Consider the following 26,232-nt stretch of genomic DNA (forward strand, 5'->3'; position numbering starts at 1 on the left):
TTATAAAATAATGTTTTTTAATGGACAAAAATGAAAAGTGAGTCACCTCTTTTTTAAAGGTGAGATTTAGCAAAGGAAGAATGTGAAGCAGTTTTTGCTATTTACAAAATGACATTTAGACTGGAGGTGGCCACCTTCAGTAGTTGCAGAACTGTCTTTCACATGAGATGGCCACAGAAGTGTGGTTCCTGGAACTGGCTCAGAAAAGCCACATACTGTCCTGGGTGAGGGAGAGTTCCTCTAAGGGAGCACCAAAAAGGCTCAGTCTTCTGTTTCTTCATAGGTCGTCTCGTCAAAGGGCCTGTCCAGTAGAGGTACCAACCGGTGACGGGAATACTTCAGCTGCAACAGGTCCCCAACTTCATCTATCTCCTTTAAAGTCTAAAATACACAAGACAAAGCAGAGGTCAGTCAGAGCCGGTAGGATGCATGACTGGTGCTTTATTTTGCTGAAAACAATCACAGCAAAGTTATCCTTTGGTGGGACTTACCATTTCTAGTGCATTTACTCAGATCTGACTACAGCATAGCTGTGGAAAGAGCTACTTTTTGAACAAGGCCTTCTGGCTGACAATGAATAATGAGTTGTGAATAGCCAAGTATGCAGGATAAAGGATGTAATTCCTCCAAATATGATGTTCAGTAGAAAAAGAAATATGCATCCTGTACTTGCCAAACTGGGTACAACTTGTCACCTCTCTTTTTTTACTTTAGTACTTGTTCATTCTATTATCATACTACCTACATAGCCTGAAAACTGGTAAGCCTGAGTTGAGATACTTCCCAGATGAAAGACTAAAAATCCCAAAGTGAGCTGTGTGCACACTTGTAAGAAAAATTGGAAGTGCTTAGAAGGAGCCTCTTGGTAGATAACAGACATGGTGTAGGTAAAGAAGCAAGGAAAGAAGAGACTAGGATTCAAACACAGGTCTCATTTTAAACTCAACAATCCTAACCTTGAGAGAGTATCTTGTTTTCCCATCAAAATGTTAATTATCTCTGTATAACTTTCTTCCCTTTCTGTAATACTTGCTTTTATCTTTGAGAAAATGTTTCTTATAAAAAATTCTAACACTAAGGAAAGGTATAAAATAAAATCTCTTCCTGATTGCTACATTAGTCCTATGTGCTAGAAGTAATCCTTATATAGTTTCTTATATGTATTTAAAAAAAAAACTACTCAAAGTATAACGTACAGGCAACTGCACGAATCATAAGTGTCAGTTCACAGAGTGAACTTTTCCCAAGAGCAGCACACAGAAAAGTCAAAAGAGGATCCTAATATAAGAAAGAGATATGTGTCCAGAATTTCTCTGAAAAACTTAAATATAAAGACTGCGAGACCGTAAGCCCCACATGCCTCTTTGAGAAACCCAAGGAGGAGAAGGAGAGCAAAAATTTTGAGTCCTAGATTCTAAGGCATTTTTACCATTTATTAGAAAGCACCTAGTACAGGTCATGGAATAGTTTTCAGTAAGTGGCAGATCCCCAGCCTTCAGTTATTCTCTCCCCAAGTGCCTATGGATATCAAGTAGTGGGTCTAATAACAAACCTGGGGCTAATGGGCCTTAGCTTCATAGACAATGCTATGACATAATCTCATTAGTGACTAAGAAATTGTAAGGTGTACAGTAGAAGCCTTGTTGACTGAGTGTGACTTTCCAAATCTCCACAACATCACATAAATCCAAATCTTATTACTTTAATTCCATATGGGAATGTACACCTTATATTTCAGAGTTGATTTTAAAAAAAGACATATTTATCTGTTCTTTAATTTTTAAAACTCGGTGTTTGGAGAGAGCAAAAACCATCAATGGTATTGCTTATGTATTCTAGTATAAGAAAAAATATTCTTCCTTTCAAAAGGTGAAAAGTATAAAAAGCAAGTAAGAGCTGAACTTCAATATGCTATCAGATAGTCGTACTTTTGAGAAGAGGTTTCATTGCAAGCTTCCATATGGAAACAATTTAAGACTGAATTTCAGATGGGAGAACCTATTAACCATTTATTCCCCTGAACTCTGACATAAGATTTATTAATTTAAAAGAAAAGTCCACATGATTTACTAAGCTCGCAAAGGAAAGGACATTTATAAACTCTGACTTCAGAAGAACCTAATATTTTTTTCATCGATGTAAAAAAGAAAATGATTAAGAGATAGGAAAATAATAACAACAACAACAAAAACCAAGCCACACTAGCCCAAGGGGATCTACATTACAAAATTTCCTCTGATCTCAAACCAAGTATTTCAGACAAATAAGTTTTATTTACATAAAAGATAAAGTTGTAATAGAAACTGCTGGCTCTTCCGTGGGGTTATTTGGTTAGATTAGGAACAAGGAACTATTATATAAATCATCATTTATTAACAAATTATCTACACTGAACCTCTGGATCACAGGGTAAATAAGATGGGTTCCTAGGAAAAATTATGTATTAATTATAGGGTCAAGTAAAGGAATACTCTAGGACAGCCAAGCCCCCGCCCCCATCTGATATAGTTGCCCTTCCTCTTTTAAAATAACAGCTTTATTGAGATACAATTCACATTCCACAAAATTCACCTTGTTCAAGTATACAATTCAGTGCTTCTTAGTGTATTCACAGAGTTGTGCAATTTTCATCACTATCTAATTTTAGAACATTTTTCTCACCCCTTTTGGGTGAAACCCGATACCAGCTGATCCTCCCTCATCCTTCCCCTCAGGCCCTATAATCATCAATCTATTTTCTGACCCTATGGGTTTCCCTATTCTGGATATATCCTATATGGAATAATAAAATAAGTGGGTTGTGTGTTTGGCTTCTTTCACTTAGCATAATGTTTTCAAAGTTTATCCATGTTGTAGGGTTACAACTTCATTTTTCTGCATCCAGTTGTTCCAGTGTTGTGAGGCACCCTCCCACAAGAAATGCACTTACACGCCACTCATGCAGAAAAGGGCAGTTTATTCACTCCAGCTGGCCAGCAACAGTCTCTCAAGGAACAACCGAGGGAGAACGGCCCCGGGCCTTGGTCTTGTGGGGTTTTTAAAGGCAAAAACCACATCCTGTTGGCACACGGGTTTGTCCAGGTTCACAAAGCAAGCTAGGTAGCTAGGTTACAGTAGCCAAAAATGAGCCGTTAGAGCAATCAAGCATACAAATTTTCATTGTGTATGCTCCCTGTTCCCATGTGATAGTTCACTGTGTATGGTTCCTGTTTCTATGCATCGGTTTTTGTTTCTATGAGAAGGTCAATGGTTTATCACACAGAAGTGGGGAGGGGTAGTCTGCAGGTCAGACGGGGTAAAATGGAGTTACTTAGGTCAAGCAAGCAATTCTACAGAAGCAGATGGTGTATGTTATGAGGGTGTAGGGAGCTCTCTTTCACCAGCACCATTTGTTGAAGAGACTTTTCCTTCTTCATTGACTGGTCTTTGCTCCCTTGTTGAAAACCAATTGGCCACAGATAGGTTTATTTCTGAACTCTTAATTCTATTCCATTGGTTTACTTATGCCAATATTCCACTGTTTTAATGACTGCAGCTTTGCAGTAAGTTTTGAAATGGAGAAGTGTGAGTCCTAACTTTGATTTTCCCTTTCAATACTGTTTTGGCTATCCACTTTCCTATGAATTTGAGGATCACCTTTTCCATTTCTTTTTTTTTTTCTGGCCAGTATGGGGACCTGAACCCTTGACCTTGGTGTTATAAGGCTGTGCTCTAGCCAGCTGAGCCAACTGGCCAGCCCCTGACTTTTTCCATTTCTGCAAAAAGGGCCATTGCAATTTTGATAGGGATTGCATTGGATCTACAGATCAATGTCATTTTAACAGTATTAAATCTTCCACTCCATGAATATGGGATATCTTTCCATTTATTTAAGTCTTCTTTAATTTCTTTCAGCAATGTTTTGTAGTTATCAATATACAGTTCTAAAGGTACAGTGTACAAATGTAAATTTAACCAGAGTACAAGGGAAAGAATTCCTTGGTTAAATTTATACCTAGGCATTTTATTCTTTTGAATGCCACTATTAATGAAGTTTTCTTAATTTCCTTTTCATTTGTTCATTGCTGGTGAATAGAAACACTAATTTTTGTGTGCTGTTTACTCTGCAACTTTGTTGAATCCATTTATTAGCACTAGCAGGTATTTTGTGGATTCTATGGCATTTTCTATAAATAGAATCATGTCACAGGCCAATTACTAATGAAATTTAATCTGTATCTCATAATAGTCTAGTTTATGTTTAGATCCACAAAAGATCATAAGACAAAATGACTTTAACAAAACTATGGTTTCAAAAAACGCACTTTATGCTTTAGAAAACAAATGGAAGGCAAAGTCCAGCAATTGCTCAGGTGGATATTATGAACAGGATTAGAATTCTCGATTGACAAACATATTTGTTGGCAACATAAATCTGCTTAGGAATCCTAGTTACACCTAAATTCTTTCATGAACATGTCAATTCTCAGGAGTCAAAGTTGTTGTCAGAAAATATAGTGCATTACTACAGACATGGCTTATAATGACACAGATATTTTTACAAAGGCATCTGGAAAAGTCTAAATATCCAAATAGAGAATAGGAAAAAAAGCTGAAATTCACCAGTAAGATTTTTTTTTTGCAACTGGCCAGTATAGGGAACCAAACCCCTGACCTTAGTGTTACAAGGCCATGTTCTAACCAACTGAACTAACCAGGCAGCCCTCCAGTAAGATTTTTTGAGAAATGGGAAAATCTATTGTAAAAAATCTGAAAGGCATAATTAAAATAAAGCAAAAGAAAAACAAAGATCCAGTATCAATAAAGTGAATACAATTTGATAATATCAGAACGTGATTAAAAATACACTCATACACAACATTGTGCCTATAGTTAACAATACTGTATTGTGCACTCAAAAATTTGTTAAGACATGTTGAAAGGATACCTGCACTCCCACGTTTATTGCAGCTCTATTTACAATGGCCAAGAGTTGGAACCAACCTAAATGTCCATTGACAGACTACTGGATGAGGCAAATGTGGTACATATCCCAATAGAATACTATTCTGCCATAAAATAGAATGAAATTCTGCCATCTGCAGCAACATGGATGAACTCAGAGAAAACTATGTTAAGTGAAATAAGCCAGGCACAGAAAGAGAAATACTGCATGTCCACTCATAAGTGGGAGCTAAAAAATAAACAAATAAATAGAAAAAGAAAGGAAGATAGATACAATAATCACAATAACTTGTTGAACTTTCAAAAGGAGAGAACAGAACTGAGGCCACCAAAGGTGGGAAAAGAGGAGGGGGAGTTAGCGAGGAATTGGTAAAGGGCCACAAAAAGTGATTATATTGTGTAATATTGAATATACTAATTATCCTGGTTTGAGAATCACATATTGTACACAGGTACTGAAATTCAATGCTGTACCCCATGGATATGTACAATCAATTATGTTTTAATAATAAAAAATAAATTTGTTAAGACAGTAGATCTCATATTGTGTTCTTACCACAATTAAATACCAGACTGTTACAACAAACTTTTAAAAACAGGCATTCATAATATTTTTTAATATTAGTAGCTCTTCAGGGCCGGCCCATGGCTCACTTGGGAGAGTGTGGTGCTGATAACACCAAGGCCACAGGTTTGGATCCCTATATAGGTATGGCCGGTTAGCTCACTTGGGAGAGCGTGGTGCTGATAGCACCAAGTCAAGGGTTAAGATCCCATACCGGTCATCTTTAAAAAAAAAAAAAAGATTAGTAGCTCGTCAGTGAATTAATAGATATTCCTAGCAACTGATTTTATGCAAATGTCATGTTCTAAAGCATTATACACTCCCAGAAAACAATACTTGTTTAAAGTCTGAAATCTTAGAAATGAAACAATAGCATACTAAGAGAGTATCAAGAGATAAGAATATATCAAGAGATCACAAATAATTAAATTCGGTAAAAATTATAAGCCTCCAACTACGTGTCTGGCAGTGTGGTAGGTGCTGGTGATAAAGAAAAAGTAGTATAGACTTAGTCCCGATTCTCAAGATTTATCCAATGGAGAAGATTCCCCTTAAATAATTACTGGTGTGAAGAATTTACTAAGGGGGAATCTTAGGATTCCAAGGGAACTCACAGCAAGAGGGCTTGGGAGTACCCTTGAGCAAGTTTTCTTTAAGTGGAGATAAGAAGAACGAGTTGTAGTCAGCCAGGCAAAGGGGAAAGAAAGCTCAAGAGAGACATTCTACAAACAGAACGGTGTACGGCAAGCTTAGAAAGAGAACTGTATAGCTGTAGAGTCCATAATAAGGAAGAGAGTGAAAAACGAGATGAAGCTGGAAAATTCTCCAGAGCCCTGATGACACTGGGACTAGTGGGTGATGCTAAGGATTCTGTAATATTTTGTAGATGGTTTAAGAAGCATTATGTTCTTACCTGCTCTGTCTTACCAGTAAATATCTTAGGTGCTCAAAGGACATCAGGATCAACAGATAATTTCATCTGGTCAACAGGCCCTTTTAGTATAAGGCATATTTATTTATTTATCTATTTATTTATTTATTTATTTTAATTTTATTTTGTCGATATACATTGTGACTGATTATTGTTGCCCATCACCAAAACCTCCCTCCCTCCTCTCTGCCCCCCTCCCCCCAACAATGTCCTTTCTGTTTCCTTGTCATATCAACTTCAAGTAATTGTGGTTGTTATATCTTCCCCCCCCACCCCGGTTTTTGTGTGTGTGTGTGTGTGTGTGTGTGTGTGTGTGTGTGTGTGTGTGAATTTATATATTAATTTTTAGCTCCCACCAATAAGTGAGAACATGTGGTATTTCTCTTTCTGTGCCTGACTTGTTTCACTTAAAATAATTCTCTCATGGTCCATCCATGTTGTTGCAAATGGCAGTATTTCATTCGTTTTTATAGCTGAGTAGTAGTCCATTGTGTAGATGTACCACATTTTCCATATCCACTCATCTGATGATGGACATTTGGGCTGGATCCAACTCTTCGCTATTGTATAGAGTGCTGCGATGAACATTGGGGAACAGGTATACCTTCGACTTGATGATTTCCATTCCTCTGGGTATATTCCCAACAGTGGGATAGCTGGGTCGTATGGTAGATCTATCTGCAATTGTTTGAGGAACCTCCATACCATTTTCCATAGAGGCTGCACTATTTTGCAGTCCCACCAACAATGTATGAGAGTTCCTTTTTCTCCGCAACCTCGCCAGCATTTATCGTTCAGAGTCTTTTGGATTTTAGCCATCCTAACTGGGGTTAGATGGTATCTCAGTGTGGTTTTGATTTGCATTTCCCGGATGCTGAGTGATGTTGAGCATTTTTTCATATGTCTGTTGGCCATTTGTATATCTTCCTTAGAGAAATGCCTACTTAGCTCTTTTGCCCATTTTTTAATTGGGTTACTTGTTTTTTTCTTGTAAAGTTGTTTGAGTTCCTTATATATTCTGGATATTAATCCTTTGTCAGATGTATATTTTGCAAATATTTTCTCCCACTCTGTTGGTTGTCTTTTAACTCTGTTAATTGTTTCTTTTGCTGTGCAGAAGCTTTTTAGTTTGATATAATCCCATTTGTTTATTTTTCCTTTAGTTGCCCGTGCTTTTGGGGTTGTATTCATGAAGTCTGTGTCCAGTCCTATTTCCTGAAGTGTTTCTCCTATGTTTTCCTTAAGAAGTTTTATTGTTTCAGGGTGTATATTTAAATCCTTAATCCATTTTGAGTTGATTTTAGTATATGGTGAGAGGTATGGATCTAGTTTCATTCTCCTGCATATAGATATCCAGTTATGCCAGCACCATTTGCTGAAGAGGCAGTCCCTTCCCCAGTGAATAGGTTGGTGCCTTTGTCAAAGATCAGATGGCAGTAAGTGTGTGGGTTGATTTCTGGATTCTCTATTCTATTCCATTGATCAGTGTGTCTGTTTTTATGCCAGTACCATACTGTGTTGGTTATTATAGCTTTGTAGTATAGCTTAAAGTCAGGTAGTGTTATACCTCCAGCTTTATTTCTTTTGCTCAGCATTGCTTTGGCTATGTGTGGTCTTTTATTGTTCCATATAAATGTCTGGAGGGTTTTTTCCATTTCTGAGAAAAATGTCTTTGTAATTTTGATGGGGATTGCATTGAATTTGTATATCACTTTGGGTAGTATGGACATTTTCACTATGTTGATTCTTCCAATCCAAGAGCATGGGATATCTTTCCATCTTCTTGTATCCTCTCTAATTTCTCTCAGCAGTGGTTTGTAGTTCTCATTATAGAGATTTTTCACCTCCTTGGTTAACTCAATTCCTAAGTATTTTATTTTTTTGGTGGCTATTGTAAATGGGCAGGCTTTCTTGATTTCTCGTTCTGCATGTTCACTATTGGAGAAAAGAAATGCTACTGATTTTTGTGTGTTGATTTTGTATCCTACTGTGCTGAAATCATTTATCAATTCCAGCAATTTTTTTGTAGAGGTTTTAGGCTGTTTGATATATAGGATCATGTCATCTGCAAACAGGCACAGTTTGACTTCATCTTTTCCAATCTGGATGCCCTTTATTTCCTTCTCTTCTCTGATTGCTCTGGCTAGTACTTCCAACACTATGTTGAATAGGAGTGGTGAGAGTGGGCATCCTTGTCTAGTGCCTGTTCTTAAAGGAAAAGCTTTCAGCTTTTCCCCATTCAGGATGATATTGGCAGTGGGTTTGGCATATATGGCTTTAATTATGTTGAGATACTTTCCCTCTATACCTAACTTATAGAGGGTCTTTGTCATGAATGAGTGCTGAACTTTATCAAATGCTTTTTCAGTATCTATAGAGATGATCATACGGTCCTTGTGTTTGAGTTTATTAATATGGTGTATCACATTTATTGATTTGCGTATGTTGAACCAACCTTGCATCCCTGGGATGAATCCCACTTGATCGTGGTGAATAATATTACGTATGTTTGCTGTATTCTGTTTGCTAGTATTTTAGTGAGGATTTTTGCATCTATATTCATCAAGGATATCAGCCTGTAGTTTTCTTTTTTGGTTATATCTTTACCTGGTTTTGGTATCAGGATGATGTTTCCTTCATAGAATGAGTTTGGGAGATTTGCGTCTGTTTCAATCTTTTGGAATAGTTTGTAAATAAACGGTGTCAATTCCTCTTTGAATGTTTGGTAAAATTCTGCTGTGAATCCATCTGGTCCTGGGCTTTTCTTTGTTGGGAGTCTTCTGATAACAGCTTCAATCTCCTTTATTGTTATTGGTCTGTTCAAATTTTCTACGTCTTCATGGTTCAGTTTTGGGAGCTTGTGTGTGTCCAGAAATTTATCCATTTCCTCCAGATTTTCAAATTTGTTGGCGTATAGTTGTTTATAGTAGTCTCGAATGATTCATTGTATTTCAGATGAATCAGTTGTAATATCGCCTTTTTCATTTCTAATTTTTGTTATTTGAGTCTTCTCTTCTTTTTTTTGTTAGCCATGCTAATGGTTTGTCAATTTTATTTATCTTTTCAAAAAACCAACTTTTTGATTCATTGATCTTTCGCATTGTTTTTTGGGTTTCAATTTCATTCAGTTCTGCTCTGATCTTAATGATTTCTTTCCGTCTGCTAACTTTAGGTTTGGATTGTTCTTGTTTTTCTAGTTCTTAAGGTGAAGTGTTAGGTTGTTCACTTGCCATCTTTCCAGTCTTCTGAGGTGAGCATTTAATGCAATAAATTTCCCCCTCAATACTGCTTTTGCAGTATCCCACAGGTTTTGGTATGATGTATCATTATTTTCATTAGTTTCAATAAATTTTTTGATTTCCTGCTTGATTTCTTCTTGGACCCATATGTTATTAAGTAGAATGCTGTTTAATTTCCATGTGTTTGTATAGTTTCCAGAGTTTCGTTTGTTATTAATTTCTAGTTTTAATCCATTGTGGTCTGAGAAAATACATGGGCTAATTCCGATTTTTTTGAATTTATTGGGACTTGATTTGTGACCTAATATGTGATCTATCCTGGAGAATGATGCATGTGCTGATGAGAAGAATGAATATTCTGAGGTTGTTGGATGGAGTGTTCTGTAGATATCTGCCAATCCCAATTGGTCTAGAGTATTGTTTAGATCTTGTGTTTCTCTACTGATTCTTTGCCTAGATGATCTGTCTAGTATTGACAGTGGGGTGTTCAGGTCCCCTGCTATTATGGTATTAGTGTCTATTTCCTTCTTTAGGTCTAATAGAGTTTGTTTTAGAAATCTGGCTGCTCCAACATTGGGTGCGTACATATTTATGATTGTTATGTCTTCTTGATGGATCAGTCCTTTTATCATTAAGTAGTGTCCCTCATTGTCTCTTTTTATGGTTTTTAGTTTAAAGTCTATTTTGTCAGATATAAGAATAGCTATTCCAGCTCGTTTTTCTTTTCTGTTTGCATGGCAAATCTTTTTCCATCCTTTCACTCTTAGTCTATGTGAATCTTTATGGGTGAGGTGGGTCTCTTGTAGGCAGCATATAGTTGGGTCCTCCTTTTTGATCCAGTCAGCCAGTCTGTGTCTTTTGATTGGGGAATTTAAGCCTTTTACATTAAGAGTTGTTATTGAAAGGTGTTGATTTATTCCTAGCATTTTATTGGTTGTTTGGTTGTCTTAGGTGTCTTTTGTTCCTTGCTTTCTGATTTACTGTTTGGTTTCTGTGTTTGTTGGTTCCTTAGGTTGTAGATAGCGTTTTTGTTTGCTTGTTTTCTCTTCATGGATGCCATTTTTATTATACTAGTGGGTATTGATTTTTCTTGGGTTTTTATGGCAGTGGTAGTTATTTTTCAGGAACCAAACCCAGTACTCCCTTGAGGATTTCTTGTAAGAGTGGTCGTGTGGTAGTGAACTCCCGCAGTTTTTGTTTGTCTGAGAAATATACTATTTGCCCTTCATTTCGGAAGGATAGCCTTGCAGGGTAGAGTATTCTTGGCTGGCAATCTTTGTCTTTTAGTATTTTGAAAATAGCATCCCATTCCTTTCTAGCTTTTAGGGTTTGTGATGAGAAGTCTGATGTTAGCCTGATTGGGGCTCCCTTATAGGTGATTTGACGCTTCTCTCTTGCAGCTTTTAAGATTCTCTCTTTGTCTCTGAGTTTTGCTAATTTGACTATAACATGTCTTGGAGAAGGCCTTTTTGGGTTGAATACGTTTGGAGATCGTTGAGCTTCCTGGATCTGAAGATCTGTGATTTTTCCTATACCTGGGAAGTTTTCTGCCACTATTTTGTTGAATATGTTTTCAATGGAATCTCCATTTTCCTCCCCTTCTGGAATACCCATGACTCGGATATTTGAGCGCTTAAGGTTGTCTGATATCTCCCTCAGATTTTCTTCAATGTCTTTGATTCTTTTTTCTTTCTTTTTGTCTGCTTGTGTTATTTCAAACAGCCCATCTTCAAGTTCAGAGGTTCTCTCTTCAACTTCGACAAGCCTGCTGGTTAAACTCTCCGTTGTGTTTTTTATTTCGCTGAATAACTTCTTCAGTTCAGCAAGTTCTGCTACATTTTTTTTCAGGACATTGATTTCTTTGTACATTTCCTCTTTCAGGTCCTGTATACTTTTCCTCATTTCATCATGATGTCTAGGTGAGTTTTCTTGTATCTCATTCAGTTTCCTTAGAATTATCACTCGAAATTCCTTGTCAGTCATTTCAAGGGCTTCTTGTTCTATAGGATCTAGAGTTAGAGATTTATTAACTTTTGGTGGTGTACTTTCTTGATTTTTTGTATTTCTGGTATCTTTTTTTTGATGTTTATTCATTGTGGCAGGGGGTTTCACAGTCCACCAGTTTGAGACTATTGACTAACTAGGATGTTTCTGTGGTTGCCAATTTGGTATGGCTACCTCCGTGACTGCTCAGTTGGCCTCTAGTGCCTTGTGTGTATGGTTGCCTCGGGTCTTGGGCCTCCGGGGAGCCAACTTTCTGGTCAGCTTGGACTCTCCTGGGCTGCTGGATCACGTACCACAGGGTGTGTGATCTCTGTTGAGCTTTCACTTCCTGTGCGGGACTTCTCCCTGTTCCGTGTGCTCTGGCCCGGGCTGTTGGATCGTGCAGTGGTGACCCCACAGGGTGTGTGGTTTCTGTCGAGTCTCTGCCTCCCGGGCCACACGTCTCCCCGCTCTGTGCGCACTGGGCTGGGCTGGGATTTGTCTTCTGCAACTCTCGTCTATCAGCTGGGCCTTCAAGACCCTGCTTGGCACCACCTCGCCCAGGAAGTCTGCTAGGCACAGACGACCAGTCGCTCTGGGTGCCTTTGTAGCACTGTGTAGATCTTTCTCGGGACTTATCACCTTCCTCCTGGTATCGCGGTTATTTGTGTACTTGTCTTATCTCCCACACCGGAGCATGAGCTCCTCGTGGGAGGCGCCCGCAGCACACGGTTCACCTTTGTATCCCCCCAGCACGAACCGAGTCCAGTGCCCGCCTGGAGTCAGCTCTCCGGCAGGTTCAAGCGGACTTGGGAACTCTCCTACCACACTATTCCCAACCAGAAATTGGTTAGGCATTTTTCCAAACTGGTGGCCGCAGAGATGGTTTCCGCCTCCCAGTAACGGGAAGTTTACCAGGGGCCGGAGTCCAGGGTGTGGTGGAGTGACAGTCGGCCCTGCCCATAGTTCCTTGCCCTCCCGACACTGGCCGGGGACGCCCCACGCCACCAGCCCCGCCAGAGAAACACAGAGGGACTTGGGAGGGGAGGCCGGCCCGCAAGCCCTGGGAAGCCCCTCGCCAGGGCAAGCAGGTGGGAAGGCTCAGTGAGGAGCCGAGCCGGGCCAGAGCTGCCACCACCTGAGAAAATGGAGGCAGCCCCAGCGCGGCGAGTGGCCGGGTGATGCAGGCGGAAGCCGGGTGGGTGTCAGCGGCCCCAGCAGGGCCGGGCCGGGGGTCACTCACAGGGCTGTGCCAGGTCGGGCGCTCACTCTCTGCCTCTGGTTTGTCGCCTTCCCCGTTCTCGGTTCCTGCCGCCTCAGGCTGCTTGCTCGGTCCCGCGGCGCGGCTCGGGTGCTCCCAGGAATCTTCTTTTATGCCGGCCTGAAACCTCGAATCATGAATAGGGCAGCTGGCTGCCTTCAGCGCATCCCTGGCCTCCGGGATCCTGTCTGCATCCACAGCAGCCCTGGCGTCATGTTCCCTGTTTAGGGACTCACTTTTGCAGCTACGAAACAGTTCTTTTCCTGTTCCATACTTCAAAGCTTTTGCCTGTAAATGAGGCAGCCTCTCCTGCCAAGGACAAAGTGGTGGTCAGCCCCCACGACCGGCCACCAGCAGCGGTCCTCCCTTAAGAGATGGCAAGAGGAAGGTCCACAAGTTTCCCAGCTGCCTGAGGCCCAGTGGCCGCCTTTTCCACCTCAGCTACTCCGTGCCAACCGCCGCAGCCACCGCCATCTTGAAACCATAAGGCATATTTATAATACCAAGGTGAAAGTGCATACTTACAGTATCAAGTATTTCTTTGGTATGAGCTGCTGACAGGCAAAACCTGGCTCTGGATTCAATAATTGGAGTAGCAGGAAATCCCACCACAACTACCCCAATGTTACGCTTCAGCATCTCCCGTCCAAAGGCTCTGCAAAGGGGAAAACAAAGAAAAGAAACCCAGAAAGGTAATAAAGCACACAGTACAAAGGGCTTGCTGTCCTAAATGATTTAAACTCTTTGGTGATGCAGGCATTAGAGACATCTAATAGGAATTACCTTTAAAAAGTTAAAATTGACACTTCACAAAAACTTCTTTCATTCAATCCTAAAGTAGTCTTCTCCCATATGTTTTCCTTCACAAAGGTGAACGAACATAGTTGGAAGAGACCAATTTTAATAGGGTTTGCCTAAAGAGATTCGTAACTGCAGCCTTAAAAAATGTCCCTGACACGTAATAGTGGTTCAGAGGCTTCAGAATGAACCTGAGTAAAATGAACCTGAGTTTAAAACCTGGTCCTTGAGGGCGGGTCCGTGGCTCACTCGGGAGAGTGCGGTGCTGGTAACACCAAGGCCACGGGTTCGGATCCTATATAGGGATGGCCGGTTTGCTCAGCTCACTGGCTGAGCATGATGCTGACAACACCAAGCCAAGGGTTAAGATCCCCTTACCGGTCATCTTTAAAAAAAAAACAAACTGGTCCTTGAAATGTTAAGCTAGGCAGTTTAAAACATTCTTAAGATTATGAGGATGCAGAGGATTTGGACATCTTTCTGCTGACAGACTGGCGGACTGGTATTAGCTCTCCAGACCAGGCAATTCTTTGATCGACTTGGGAGCAAGGCTGCCTTTGGAATTCAGGGTTTCCTTCGGTGTTTGCAGGCCAGCTCATTCCTTGGCTTCAGCTAATTACCCAGACTACACAATTCTCCTGTAACATCCCTCTTCCCCCAAGCCAAACTGCTGGCCTAATTCCACATCTGTATCTTGTCCAAATTACACATTTTAACTTTCATTTAATTTTGTTTACTAAATTACGTTGTTCTTTGTCTTTTCCTCTTGTTGACCAACCTTATTTATCTTTGACTTTTCCCTTAAGCTGTTTACAGCATTTGAGAATAAAAAAATTCTGCACATTTGGCACCACTCACTCTTCCCACTCTCTCTAGTACCAGCAGATCTTCCTCTATGTACCTCCTTTGTGCTGAAGACCTAAGCACCACAGGTCTTCAGCACATGCTCCCAAACTGTGTAGTCCTTCATGCCAATTCTTTACCCTCTCTAATCTTTCTTAATTTAATGTACATACCAGTTTCACCTGTGTAAAATAGATTCGACGCAGCCCTCTCTAAAGTAAAGGTTAAGTAAAGACTAAGGGAGTCCTCCAGATCCAATAACTCTTCAGGTTTACTTATGATAATTCTATTTAAAGAAGAACGAAGGGCTGGCCCATGGCTCACTCGGGTGAGTGTGGTTCTGATAACGCCAAGGCCAGGGGTTCGGATCCCATATAGGGATGACCAGTTAGCTCACTGGGTGAGTGTGGTGCTGACAACACCAAGTCGAGGGTTAAGATCCCCTTACCGGTCATCTTTAAAAAAAAAAAGAAGAATGAAGAAAATCCCCACCCTCCAACCCTAAGGCCATAATACCCATATGACTTCGTGTTGAAAACTGAACTCTTCTTTTTCCCTCAGTGAGCACCATTTCCCAATTTCCTTCTCACTATCTTTGGAATCACCATAATTCCATGTCCCTCAATTTAATTTTCTCTCATACTCACTTCAGTAAACATTTACTGAGTGCCCTCTGAATACCAAGGACTATGGTGGGCACTGGGAATTCAAAGATGAATAAGAATACTTGCTCTCTTAAAGAGTTCAACCAAACCTGAGAAATGATCCTTATCCAATTTTATATCTAAGATCCAGCTCTAAACTCTTCTACCAAAAAGGCACGCCTTTTTTACAGAGCCTATATTAAGCAGACTACTCCTTCATTTTACATTTCCAGTGCAATTTTGTATTTAATTATTTTGCATGTAATTTGTTCAAACTGTTCATTTGCTTTTCAAATGTCTTCTGATTTTGTTATACATCCAGACTCCTTAAATACGTTGAAAGCTATCCCAGGGCAAGGCTTTCCATTATATATGCCTTCACAAACAAAAGAAGCTGGTGTCATCAGCACAAACACGCCCTGACAGAACCTCTGACCTCATGGCCCTCTGCCCTTCCCTGGGCCCTGTACTCCAGCTCCAGTGACCTCTTTGCTATTGTTCTATCGGCTCAGCATGCTCCTGCATTCTGGCCTTTGCACAGATGCTTCTTTCTCCAAAAGGATGACTCTCCCAGCTCCTTCAAATCACTGCTCAGATGCTATCTTCCCTTCCCATTGAGGCTTACCATGAGAACCCTATTTAATACTGTCATCTGCCCACCCACAAGGGCACTCTCAATCCCTCATATATCTCCTGCTCTATTTTTTTTTCCACAGCATTTAACACCTTATAACACACTGCATATTTTTTATTATGTTTGTCTGACTCTTGCCCCGCTAGAATATAAGTCACAAGGACAAGGATGTTTATGTTTTGTTTGCTGATCTATCCCAAGCCCCTAGAAGACTGCATTAAACTCAAATGTTTGTTTAATAAAAGAATAACAAGTTAATGTATTTTGCAACTTGGAATCCACTATTTAATCTATGGCATATCTACCAAATGAGGGTTAACACAATGAGGACAATTTTTTTTCTAACAAAATACATAAATCCATGTCTCCCATCACAGGTACCTAAAGTCTAATGAGAGACCAGGCTGTGATCTGCAAAAACACATACCCAATTTTGGCTGGCATGTAGAGCATCAAAGGCACCACTGGAGAATCTTCATTTCCATAGATGATGAAGCCCATCTCTTTTAGGCGTCTCCTGAAATACCTGGTGTTTTCAGCTAACTGCTGCACACACTCTTTGCCTGGAAAAATCATGAGGACAGAAAAGAAAATAATAGGAAAAATGGAGTGGAAAAAACCCAGCAATCTCCTCTTTCTCCATTCTTTTTAATCAGTCCCATTTCATCTCTTCCATTCCAACATAAAATATTTTCACATAGTAAACCGAATGGAATATAAATATAAATAAATAAATCTGACTTTGTATTCTGTCACTACAGATAGATTTTTAAATATAAAAAATAAAATTTAATGACTGATATTTCTATGGCACACTGGCATCCTCAATGAATTTCAGCCATACCACCTCATTCAGCACTCCACACATCCCCTTACAGCAGGAGGGATATTCAGGTTAGGAGACTCTCACAAAGGTGGTGACTTGCCTACAGTCAACTAGAATCTAGGTCTCCCAACTTTAATATTTATTCCAACCAACCGTGCTGCAAGTAATTTTACACATAAGACCAGAGATAAAGCCATTTTGACCTCCAAATTTTCCTCTTAAGAGTTTCATTTCATACTACTGTCTCCTTAAAACTCTTACCAGACAGCAATATCATATCTGCAATAATGTAAGATCCTATTTTTAATCCTATTTTGTTCATCTTCCCTAAAACATAAATAGATTAAAACACACATTCTCTACTTGCTAATTGAATATCTGGCCAGGTTTTGGCAATATGGTAGGTCAATGTATGAATAGGTGTCCAAACAACTGTTCTGTTATATAAAGCAAACCAATACATTCAAAAGATCAGCCAATAATTAACCACATTGTATATCGACAAAATAAAATTAAAAAAAAAAAAAAAAAGATCAGCTTGCAGAGGTCTAAGAAGTGTTTTACGGTCTTCTCAACTATGAGTACTCATGAATAAGAACAGGTTGCAGTAATTTTCTCACATATATTAGAAAGTCAGCAAATTAAAAAATCCCAACATGATACAGTTTATATGACAATCAGCCAATCAGACATACAGATGGCTAACAAATATCCTTAGAATTAGAACACTAACATATCCGTTTTTTCTGGGAAGCAACTTTAGACAAGTCAGCCATAAATAACCCCAAATTAATACTCCTTATGTTTTTAATTTTAAGTTGATTAGAGAAAGACACTCAAGTTTGGATGAGCCTAATTATTGGGAACACTGAAGAACATCATTTAAGTTATGTCATATATCTTACAAAAAATAAAGCAGACATTAAAGTATGTTGAGAACTGATGACCAAGTACCCTAATTTCCCCCTAGAAATATCAATACATGCTTAGTCTACATTTAGAAGAAAAGACTTCCATTTCCAGCCATGATGGAGTACCACGGACCAGATTTACCTTCCTGCTATAAACAATAGAAAACCGAACAAAGTATACAAAACAATGTTTTCCAGTCATTAGACCACAGGCAGTGCAGGACTGAGTTGCCTGAGAGAAGGGAAACAAAGGATGAAACTTCGACTGCTCTCACACTGTTTGGAGGCAGGCTCCAGGCACAGGGATGAGGGACCTGGTCTTGTCAGTTGAGGACCATTGAGATTGGAGTTGAGAGTTGTTGGATGAGATTGGAGTTGGGGAGACGAAGATGGTTAGAATTTATTGGGCAATGTACAGGACAGAGAGCTTTAGATATCTGCAGAGGGATCCCTTTGAGCCTTGGGAAGAGTACAGATCTGCCTATGCATGAGAAGAAACTATCCAGGCTGGGGAAATACCCACCAGAAAGAAAGCCGTAGACTGAACACTTCCTGGCACTCACAAGAATTGGGAATCATTTGTATTCTGACCCACCAAAATGGAAAGACATAATACATGGGGCATCTAATAGAGTCCCTCAGATGGTATCACCTTAAAATTAGCCCTAGATTAAAAATTGGTTGTGACCCACTCTAACAAACCTTAAAAGCAAGTCTTTAAAAGATCTACTTGATTCTAAGAATAAAGTCCAACATTTCTTAAACGAACACAACAAAATATGAGGGTACTTCAGAAAGTTCACAAAAAAATAGAATTAAAAGATAATACAAATCAGGCTGGCCGGTTAGTTCATTTGGTCAGAGCAAGATGCCAACAACACCAAGGTCCAGGGTTCAATCCCGGTACTGGCCAACCATCAAAAAAAGATAATACAAATCTTTCCATGAACTTTCTGAAGAACTTTCATATAGCACCCAACAGTGTAAAATCACAACATCCAACATATAATAAAAAAATTACAGGCATTCAAAGAAACAAACAAACAAAAAATGACTTACAACCAGGTGAAAAGTCAATCAACAGAAACAGGCCAGAAATGACAGAGTATGAGCAGACAAGGATGTTAAAATGCTATTATAAATATGCTCTATATGTCCAAAAAGGTAGGGAAAACATGAGGAGGAGAGAAAGCAAATATATAAAAAGGAACAAACAATTTACACCTGCAACAATGCTGATGAATCTCAAAAGAATTATGTTAAATGAAATAAACCAGAAACAAAAGACTATATACTGTATAAATTCATTTATATGAAATTCTATAAAGATATCATTGTAATGACAAAAAACAGACCAGTGGCTGCCAGGGAGTGAGAAGGGGACTGACAGCAAAGGAGCATGAGGGGACTTTCTGGGATGATAAAAATATTCTATGCCTTGATTGTGGCATGGTTATAAGACTGTATACATTTGTCAAAACTCACTGAATTATATACTTAAAATTGGTGAATTTAATTGTATGTAAATGATATCTCATTAAAACCGACTTTAAAAATTGAGTGACACATTTGCATATTATTGTACACTAATTTTTTCCTGTATCCACTTTAACATTCTGCAACTCAACACATTTTTCTTATAACAAACCTACTAGCCCTCATCACCAACTGGCTTCTGTTAAAACATTTTTTTTCATTCCAAGAAAATCAAGAAAAATTTTAATGGAAAAGAATATATGTTAGGAGATTTAGACCTTAACTTTTCCACTGATTGCTTTTTTTACATAACTTTTCTTTAACAGAAGGAGGTGGAAATCTCAGTTCCACTAGTCACTGTCATCTGTTCTTTGACAAGAAGATTCCCTAAAGGAAATATAAGTATATGTAAAATAACACTCATACACACAACCTGAAAATACTGGGAACAGGTACTTAAACCCCCCAATTTATATATCCTTATTATTGCTGAGTAGTTTCCATAGTAAGGATATACTACAATTTTGTTAATTCATTTAGGTGTTGGTGGACATCAGAGTTGAGATCATCAGCCTTCATTTTGGCAGCTATAAAGTTCAAAATAAAAAGAATTCTCTCCTAAATATATACAATGGTACTTCAAAAAATTTGTGGAAAAAACAGAATTAAAAAATAATGTAAATCTTTCCATGAATTTTTTGAAGACCCCGTGTATATTTAAGCATCCCAGTTATACCCAAATAAGGGAAGAGCTACTACAATTAGCAATTAACCGCTCAGTTTCATTTGATCCTAACTGCTTTAGGTGCGTGGTAAAAGAATGTATTATTTACACTTTACACATAAAGAAACAGGCCAAGAGATATTAAATTACTTCCTCTAAAGCCTTTCATTCAGCAGGAGGCAGATCAAGGTCTTCTGACTCCCGTCCAGTGTTTTCCTATACCACACCAAGAAATTTCTATTTTTCAAATTTTAAAGCTTAACCCTTTATTGGGCAACAATATGCATGCCTTATTTTTTAACCAGCACTGATGGGCAAATCCATGGGGTACGGGTGAGTGGGTAAAAGAACCTAAGTGGACGCAGGGCAAGCATGAGACAAGTGAAAAGCAGTTCTCCCAATAAGCCGATCTTAAATAGAAAAGCTGTCATCACCACTCATGAGTAGAGGAATAACGACTGGGTGGAAGAGTCAAGACCAGTGCTAGAGAAGGAAGTCAACTAATTTCTGGTGGGAACAGTAAAAATGGCAGAGTTAATCACAGAAATGAAGTGATCTATTTATCCTTTAAAATTACTAGGTTGAGCCATGAAACTGCCAATGTTTTACTATTTTTGACCTAAAAAAAAAGCATTTTTTTTTTTTTTTTTTTTTAAAAGATGACCAGTAAGGGGATCTTAACCCTTGATTTGGTGTTGTCGGCACCATGCTCTCCAAAGTGAGCCAACCGGCCATCCCTACACAGGGATCCAAACCTGCGGCCTTGGTATTATTGGCACCACACTCTTCCAAGTGAGCCACAGGCTGGCCCTAAAAAAAGCAATTTCTTATGGTTCAATCTAATAATTTCAAAGAGACTAGTAGAAAAATAAGGCAGTTAGATAAATGTAGACAAATGGGTAAGCTATGGCTTTTACACATGTTGGAAAGTAGTTATCCCTCACTCTTGAAGTGACATTGAATTTTAACAGATAACACAGCTACCCATTTAAAACTAAATATCATAAAATACAAGTTAATATTAATGCAAGAACACCAATCACTATTTAAATCCAATCTACTAGCTCAGTTCTAAGGAATTTTCTTACCACAGAGTTTCAACAAGTGATCTGGTCTAACATAGACTTAACAAAGAAAGTTTAGAATTGTTAAGAAAACACTAACTCTTAAAAGGTTTTCATCCTTGCCTCAGAAAGAACACAGACAGTAATATAAGAGGCCAGAATTCTCTACATTTCAACATAAATCTATGATAAAAAGCATAAAAGCAATTTGGAGAAAAAAATCTGTATTGATTCTCTTGAACTTGACAAACTTCACTGTGTGGCTAAACTTTTAGACTTCTTCAACATGGTTTGTTAGAATAAAACCGTTTTTAGAACCTATACTATAAAAGATCTACAGCTTGGCATGGAAGAGAGAGAGAAAAGTAAACATGTGTATAGTTCATTTCTCAGAAAATGTAGTAGATAATTTTAATAGGTCATTTTTAGTCCTCAACTTCTTTGCAATAAATTTTATGCTCAAGAAGGAAGGAACAAACATGAATGATAAATAGGTCATGATGGCATCATTCGATTTAGTTCTTTTAAGGAACTAGACAGCCTAAAAAGAGTAGAGGGTACGGAGGAAAGAAGCATCACAATTATCTACTTCCTGAGAACCACTAGATATTGATAACCTTAAATCGCTTTCACAAAACAGAACTAGATTTAGATAATTATCTTTATTAATCACTGCCAAATAGATTTTGAAGTTGTACTAATTGCATTCCAGCCATTTTAAAGAGGAATATTTTTATCAAGTCTTAATACAGATTTCTCAGTATTCTCAGCCATGTAATCTTAAATTTGGAAGGAACTACTGTATTATCACTCAAGCTTCATAAGCCCTCCTAGATAGGTATCATTCAGAGCAGATAATGTTCTATGAGCTACAAGTTTTCTGGAGTTTCGGGACTGTAAAAACAAAACAAAGCAAAACCAAAAAAATGGGATAAGACCTATGTACAAAAGAAGGTAAATAAACACAATACATATCTTGTCTTAAATGTCACTAATGCTAATTACTCAGAATTATGCTTCAAAGAACCTGCTTAAATAGCAATATAATTTGCAATTTAGTTGATGAACTCATGTATAACTTACGCCATAATCAACAAAATGTGTTTCAGTCTGCAGCTTCAAAAATAATATTTCCAGTATTAACTGAAATCTTTCAAAATAAAAGACACAAATATAAAGAATGTTCAGTCAGAGCTGATCCCCTAACTCACAGTATACTGCTACTCCTTAGACTTTTACTTTCCAATTAATTATAGTGAGCTAGAAGAATTTTAAATTGAAGAACTTCCCTGCTCCCCCTTTTCTTTTTAAACACCATAATTTTAAAGCAGATAAGAATACCTAAGGGTTTTCTCAGTTTAGGGTCCCTCAAATAGAACAGAGAGCTCCAACAATGGTTTCAGTTAGTTTTCAGCATTAACTAGGAACTAAGAAATATAAAGCAGGATAAAATATGGAAAAAACTACCCATCACCTAATTTAATTCTAATTTATACTATCAAAAACATTACATTGTAGATATCTCATATACCTCTTTAATTTAACATTTTATACCTAAGAATTGAACTTAACTGTCACTTACTTTAATCATCTGTTCCAAAGTTCTTATTTTTGCTTATTTGAAAGTTTACTTTTTCTAATATTTTACTTTGGTTGGATTATACTACAGAGAGAAAAGGAACACATTTCATTCCTGTAGTTTTTCTCTTCAAAAGCATTTTTTAAAATGTCTTTTCCAGGACATTTTAAACCAGAACATGATAAAATATGCTCTCCACTGATAAATAAACTTAGATACCCTCAGTATTTACTCTGACTATGTTAAGAATGTGTCTCCACTGAAATCTAAAACTGGAGCTTAAAGCTGAAAGACCTCTTACACAAGTGTTTATAACATCAGATAAGTCAAAGCACAAGCAAACTGTTTTCAAAGGCAATTCCAATAGTAATTATGGAAGCACTTAGTACTACTCCCTTTAAGGCAAGGAAAGTATGTAAAATAGCAAGCACAGTGCCAGGCTCAATAAATATTTGTTCCCTTCTCTTTTTCTAGTAAAGCAATTTCTAATCGGGGGAAATCATTATTTTGCTTCGTTTATTATATCTCTAAAACTACCAAGCAACTACAAACCTACCTTACCTCTTGATAAGACACTACTTTATAGTCCACCATAAGCGAATGGAAGGATATACTGTTTTACATTAATTTAAATTAGCATTCTCTTGCATTAGCTAACTCCAACGTTAGGACAACAGTTCAATCTCTTCTCAGCTGGAAGTATCTTGGGCTTATGTGAAGGAGAAGGCAGATGTAACTTACCTGTTGCAATTACACCAGTTTCAAGAACTGCAAATAGTTTATACAGTAGGAAAGTCTCAGATGCAATCAAGACAACACTTTTAAAAGAGACAAGCAAACCTGGGCTAAGAAAAATTCAAATTCCTTTCATGCACAACGCTTAAGCACAGGATCTTTCATATATCATACTAGAATCTTCTGAGAGGAAGAACAGACTTAATAGGTTTTTCCACCTCTCCATATTAGAAACAAGGCATATTTAAGAGTTATTTCGCAGCTGAGAAACTAAGCTGATGCCCAGAGAGGTTAAGCAACTTAAAGTAGGGGAACCAGGATTTGAACCCACCCTTAACCATGACTCAAGTGATCTACTCTAGCTCCTGTATTAAGTAGGACTGACTAAAAGGGAATGTTAGGTAACACAGGAATTTAAAGAGAAACAGCTAAGTAACTCAAATAATTGACAGCACATGCTGGCCCATCCTCTTGAGACTCACCTGCCTACTGGAAATCCCTCACAGACTAACACATCATACCATGTCTCCTTGATTCTCTGGCTCTACCATCTGCGCAGTGTCCCAGAGAAAGAGGTGGTACCCAGATACTTCCTTTCATCCTGCATTCTCCTTTCCAATTTCCTTTCTAAGATTTCTGCCATCCCCCATCTTCCAAAGGAGGCACCCTGCAAAATTTCAGTCAACCACTTCCAGTGTTTCTCAGTAAGACTGTTATTGGCATTTTGGGCAGAACAATTCTTGGTTGCTAAGGCAGTCCATTGCCCTACAGAACATTTAGAATCATTGGCACCTAGGCAAAAAATGCCAACAGCACCACCCCACAGCCCAGTCTGTGACCCTAAAAAAATAACTCCTAGACTTTTCCAAATGCTTCTTAGGAAGGTGGTACTAACACTGGTTGGTTGAGAACTACTACTGGTCCTGAGTTATTTCCTTCTAGGGACCATGGGTTTCTTTTCTCTTATAACCTTAAACCCAAATTGGAGACTCACTGCCACTCATTAGCTATATGATCTTGGGTATGTTTTTATCTACCTTACATTCAGTTACCGTATTTACTCTAGAAGAAGATATAAATATGGGACAATCTGATATATTTAGAGTACAAAGCCACATGTGGGAAAACTCAATAAAAAATATGAGCTAACTGACTAACAGTATTATTAAAAAGGCAATACCTTACGATTAAGTAGGGCCTCTCTTCAGTAGGCCCTTTCCTTATGTTTTTGCACTCCTTTCTGGAATTTTATTTGTTCCATTAATTTGACTGTTACAAATTACTATAGCTTATATAATACATTTTATTCCCCTAACACATACTCTTCTGAGTTTTCCTCCTCATTCTTTCATTATTATTATTGTTCTTATTAAAATATAATTCATATCGAATAAAATTCACTCTTAGAATTCAGAGATTTTTAGTATATTTGCAAAGTTATGCAACCATCACCACTACCTAATTCATCACCACCAAAAGAAACTCTGTACCCATTAGCAGTCACTCCCATTCCCCTCTGCCCCCTGCCCTGGACAATCCCTAATCTCCTTTCTGTATCTATGAATTTGCCTATTCCGGACATTTCATGTAAACAGAATTATATAATGTGAGATTTTTTGTGTCTGGCTTCTTCCACTGAGCATAATGTTGTCAAAATTCATCCACATTGTAGCATGTATCAGCACTTCATTTTTTCTTATGGTCAAATAATATTATTCGTATGGATATACCACATTTTGCTTTTTGGGGGGTTGAGGAGTACTGCTGGACAGTATAGGGATCCAAACCGTTGAACTTGGTGTTATAACACCATGCTCTAACCAACACATTTTGTTTATCCACTCATTAATTGATGCATATTAGGCTGTTTGCACTTTTTGGCTACCATGACTGCTGCTATAAACATTTATGTATAAGCTGTTGTGTGAACATGTTTTCAGTTCTGTTGGGTATATATCTAGGAAAAGAATTGCTGGGTCACATGTTAACTCTCTGTTTCACTTTTTGAGGACCTGGAAACTGTTTTCCAAACTGGCTGGACCCTTTTACTTTCCCACCAGTAATATGGGAGGGTTCCAATTTCTCACATCCTCAAAAACCTTGTTACTGTCTTTTTTATTTTAGCCATCCTGGTTAGTGTAAAGTGGTATATCTTGTGGCTTTGACTTGCATTTTCCTAATGACTAACAAATCAAACTCTTCTTTGCTATTGTCCATTTGTATATCTTCTTTGGAAAAATGTCTATTCAAGCCCTTTGCCCATTTTTAAATTGGATTACTTGCCTTTGTATAATAGAGCTGTAAAAGTTCTTTACATATTCTTGATACTACACCCTCATCACACATATGATTTGCAAAATTTCCTCCCATTCTGAGATCTGTCTTTTCACTTTCTTGAAGCACAAAAGTTTTTAATTTTGAAGAAGTCCAATTTATCTATTTTTTATTTGGTTGCATGTTCTCAGTATCATAGCTAAAAAACCACTGCCTAATCCATAGTCATGCAGATTTACACTACGTTTTTCTTCTAAGATATTTATAATTTTAGCTCTTTGAATTTAGGTCTTTGATTCATTTTGAGTTAAGTTTTATATATGGTGTGAGATAGGGGTCCAACTTAATACTTTTACATGTGGATGTCCCAGGAGAGTTGTTCCAATAGCATTTTTTTAATATAATTTTTTATTTTTATTTTTATTGGTGGCTGGCTGGTATAGTGATGCAAACCCTTGATCTTGGTGTTACAACACTGTGCTCTAATCAATTGAGCTAACCTGCCAACCCTCACCGCCATTTGTTAAAAAGACTACTGTTTCCCATTAAATTATCTTATCAAATATCAACTGAGCATAAATGAAAAAGTTCACTTCTGGACTCATTTCTTTTCTATGGTCTATATATCTATACATATGCTGTACCATACTGTCTTGATAATAGGCTTTGGGGACATGTCAGTCTTTCAACTTTGTTCTTTTTCAAGATTGGCTTTTCTGGGTCTCTTGCATTTCTGTACAAATTTTAGGGTCAGTTTGCCAATTTGTACAAAAAATGGCAGGGATAATGTTGAATCTATAG

The 26,232-nt window shown here is 38.1% G+C and overlaps 1 protein-coding gene across 1 annotated transcript in view; it reads right to left on the reverse strand.

Moving 5' to 3' along the window:
- Positions 1-26,232, reverse strand: part of SPTLC2 (serine palmitoyltransferase long chain base subunit 2) — a 105,450-nt gene continuing 79,218 nt past the window's right edge. Inside the window, exons 10-12 of the mRNA XM_063090827.1 lie at positions 16,270-16,405; positions 13,449-13,578; positions 1-381 (exon numbers count right to left, since the gene is read on the reverse strand). Of these exons, the coding sequence (XP_062946897.1) occupies positions 262-381; positions 13,449-13,578; positions 16,270-16,405 (386 nt within the window). The 3' untranslated portion in view covers positions 1-261. The remainder of the gene's footprint in view (positions 382-13,448; positions 13,579-16,269; positions 16,406-26,232) is intronic.

This window comes from Cynocephalus volans, chromosome 3, assembly GCF_027409185.1.
Source record: "Cynocephalus volans isolate mCynVol1 chromosome 3, mCynVol1.pri, whole genome shotgun sequence".
In the NCBI taxonomy this organism is placed as follows: Eukaryota; Metazoa; Chordata; class Mammalia; order Dermoptera; family Cynocephalidae; genus Cynocephalus; species Cynocephalus volans.